Source organism: Mastomys coucha, unplaced genomic scaffold (genome assembly GCF_008632895.1).
Source record: "Mastomys coucha isolate ucsf_1 unplaced genomic scaffold, UCSF_Mcou_1 pScaffold5, whole genome shotgun sequence".
Classification (NCBI taxonomy): domain Eukaryota; kingdom Metazoa; phylum Chordata; class Mammalia; order Rodentia; family Muridae; genus Mastomys; species Mastomys coucha.
Genome location: NW_022196911.1, coordinates 97,353,428 through 97,356,556, shown reverse-complemented (window position 1 = coordinate 97,356,556; position 3,129 = coordinate 97,353,428). Strand labels below are relative to the sequence as shown.

The 3,129-nt window shown below is 51.2% G+C and overlaps 1 protein-coding gene across 3 annotated transcripts in view; it reads right to left on the bottom strand.

Annotated features, from left to right (window-relative positions):
- Wnk4 (WNK lysine deficient protein kinase 4) overlaps window positions 1-3,129 on the bottom strand; it is a 17,440-nt gene that overhangs the window by 7,813 nt on the left and 6,498 nt on the right. For all 3 annotated transcript variants that reach the window (XM_031351332.1, XM_031351333.1, XM_031351334.1), the window contains exons 7-11: window positions 1,617-1,881; window positions 1,279-1,400; window positions 981-1,039; window positions 768-882; window positions 382-498 (exon numbers count right to left, since the gene is read on the bottom strand). In XM_031351332.1, coding sequence (XP_031207192.1) covers window positions 382-498; window positions 768-882; window positions 981-1,039; window positions 1,279-1,400; window positions 1,617-1,881 — 678 coding nt within the window. The remainder of the gene's footprint in view (window positions 1-381; window positions 499-767; window positions 883-980; window positions 1,040-1,278; window positions 1,401-1,616; window positions 1,882-3,129) is intronic.

Genomic DNA, 3,129 nt, shown 5'->3' with positions numbered 1-3,129 from the left:
CCCCGCCGCCCCCATTGTTACTCATCTGCCAGGACCTGGGTAAATCCCACTCCTACCCACACTACTCCAGTCCATCCTTTACTTCCAGTCGCCTGTGACACCTCTACACCTCTAGGAGGAACTCACCACACTCTTATCTCCCCAGTCCACACAGTGATAGCAAAGTGCTCAACCTGACTGGATACACAGAAATCTCTCCCCCCACACACACCCCCAACCCCACACAAAGGCCAAAGCATCTTCAGAGTCGCCCTACCAACCAGTGTTTGTTTATACACCCTTGCTGCAGGGTCAGGGTGTAAATGTCAGCACCGGTGGAAACACAGAGGGAAGAGACTACACAGAATCCAAACACTCTAGCCTCATCTCTCTCCTGCTCACCATGGCAGCTGCAATTTCTTCCGGGCTGTCCCCATCCAGATCAAATCGGAATGTCACCATCTTGCTGTTGTGAGTCTGCAGCTGACACTCGACAACTCTGTCGTTCTGGTCTGAGACCTTCAGATTCAAAGTCAGCAGAAGGGAAGAAATCAATGCATGTCTCTGCCTTGGCCATGTTTTTTCCACCCTGCTATAGCCGATGCACTCTGGCCAGAGTGGACGTTGAGAACAGATTCTACGCCCAGAGTCTGGCACTGAAACTAGACTAGCTGCCGCAAAGCATCACCAATCACACAGGACAACTCCACTTATCTGCCCTGCCCCATCTCCCAGGCAGTTCCCTACTGGTCCTGAGGGTTATTCTCCAGCTCTTGGGTCCTCCTTACACTAGTGACCCGGAGCCGGGATCGGGGTCTCCGTCGAAGAGTCTTCACTGGATTTTTCCTCATTTGCCCACCTTCTCCCATGTCACTGAGGCCTGACGCTGCATCTGAGGCGTAGCTGGGCCAGGGAAGGGAGACAGAAGGGTTTAAGTAGACAATGGGAACCCAGAACACTCTGTACTTCATCTTGCTATGACAACTTAAACCAGAACATACCTGTCCCCAGGAGAAAAGTCACTGCCAGGGCCAGATCGTGGAATGGACAAGGCAAAACCCTGAAAGACGACAGAATTCATGAGGTCAGGGGATAATAGCTGCTGATGATTGTGGTGACCCTGGGAAATGGTGTCAGGATGTGGGGAGAATACTAGGGAAACAGAATTGGAGACATATGGGCAAGAATAGTGTGGTGTTTCAGGAACCCAGGGAATGGGTTAGGGGGTTGGGATTCGGGAGAGAGGGATAGGGCTTGGGCTTTGAATGGCTGGAAGGCTCCCGGGTGACCCCCTCTCACCGAGGGCAAGCAGAGATGGGACTCAGCGGGGCTGGATGGCACCCTCCCTGGGGGATGAAGGGCAGGGTCTGAGGCATCCAGGAAGCCGGAGGAGCTGAGGTAGCCATCAGTCTCGCAATCAGCTGGTAGGGGAGGGAGTGGATCAAAAAAATAGTAATAATAATAATAAGAAAGGACTATGGTGGTAAGGGAGGGGAACCAGTCTGAGCAAAAAGGGGCCTAGAGCCAGGAGGGAATTGCGGGAGTGTTTGTCCCCAAAGGAAGATTCATGGCTAGAGTTGGAAAGCTGGGTTGGGCTGGACTTCTGGGACCTAGAACTCAAAGTTGGGGTGACTTACATGTAGTAGATGAGTAGCTGGCATGGCGGAAGAGGAAGGATTGGTGCTGATCAGCCTCTGGTTCCTCAGGCTCTGGGGGGAACGCACTGGGGGGACCAGGAGCCATAGACACAGTTGCTGGAGGAGGTCCCGAGTCTGGTGGGAGAACTTCCAATTCCCTAGCTTTTCGAAGCTTCTCCCGTTTCCTCTGGATGGCGGCCACCCGTTCTCGAACCGCCCGGGCCACTGGCTGGTAATCAGCTTCACAGACTAAGCCCAAGGCTACCTGGGGTCAGGATAGGAAGGGAGACAGTTTTAGACTCCCCCAAAGACCAAGCAGGGACTTGGGGAGCTCTCAAGTTAGTAAGAGGTTTGCTGTAGTAAGCATAAAGCATGACTCTAATTTTCAATGCTCAGATAAAGCTTCAGATTTGCACACCTGAAATCCCAGTGCTGGGGAAACAGAGAAAGCAGAGAGCTCTGGAGCTTGCTGGTCAGTCAGTCTAGCCTCATTAGCAAGCCCCAGGTCCCAGTAAGAAACCCTATCGGCCCATTAACCCCAGAACTCTGGAGGCAGAGGCAGGCAGTCTCTGAGTTCCAGGCCAGCCTGGTCTACAGAGTGAGTTCCAGGACAGCCACCAGGATTACACAGAGAAACCCTGTCTCAGAAAACAAGGTTGCTGGTTCCTGAGACATGACACCCAAAGTTAACTTCTGGTATCCACATGCATACACAGACACATCTGTACATGCAGAGAGAGAAGAGGGGGAAGGCAGAGGGGAAGAGAGGGAGAGAGAGAGAGAACGAGAGAGAAGGAGAGGGGGTGGATAGATCCATCAGGACACCTTTAAACTGACTTTACAAATAAGCACATACACATGTGCAGGGGGGGTAGTCTACCAGGACACCTTCTTGAGGCCTCTAGGAAGAAAGACCATGTGTGTTAACTGAACTCATCATCCTCAAGTCTTCTCAATAACATTATGGGATACATTTTGCCATTGTTGTTTTGGACATGATACTGTGATCATAAAGACCTGAATAACGGCCTCCAGTACCCATGTAAAAGCATGTGCACACGTGCATACATGTGCATACCCACACGCACAAAAAAATATATCACACACACACACACACACACACACACAGGAATCCCTTGCTCCCGTACATATAATAAATCAAGATCTGATCTTGAGAACAGGGAAAATGTCCCTGTGAATAAAGGTAGCGACTGCCAAGCCCGCCAGTCTGACTTTGATCCCCAGGGCCTACATGATGGAAGGAGAGAACTGACTCCTACAAGTTGTCCTCTGACCTTTACATGCATGCTATAGCACATGTGCCCCCACACACTTGTGCACAGTCACACACAAAATAAACAAGATGTCACTCTAAAAAGAATGAATCTTGAGTCAAGCTGGGCAGTGCTTTGGAGACTGCTTTTTTGCCAAAGGGTCTCCCTGGCTAGCCTGGAGCTCACTGGTTGGATTCATAAGAGATTCATCTACCTCTGCCTCCTGGGTGCTAGGACTC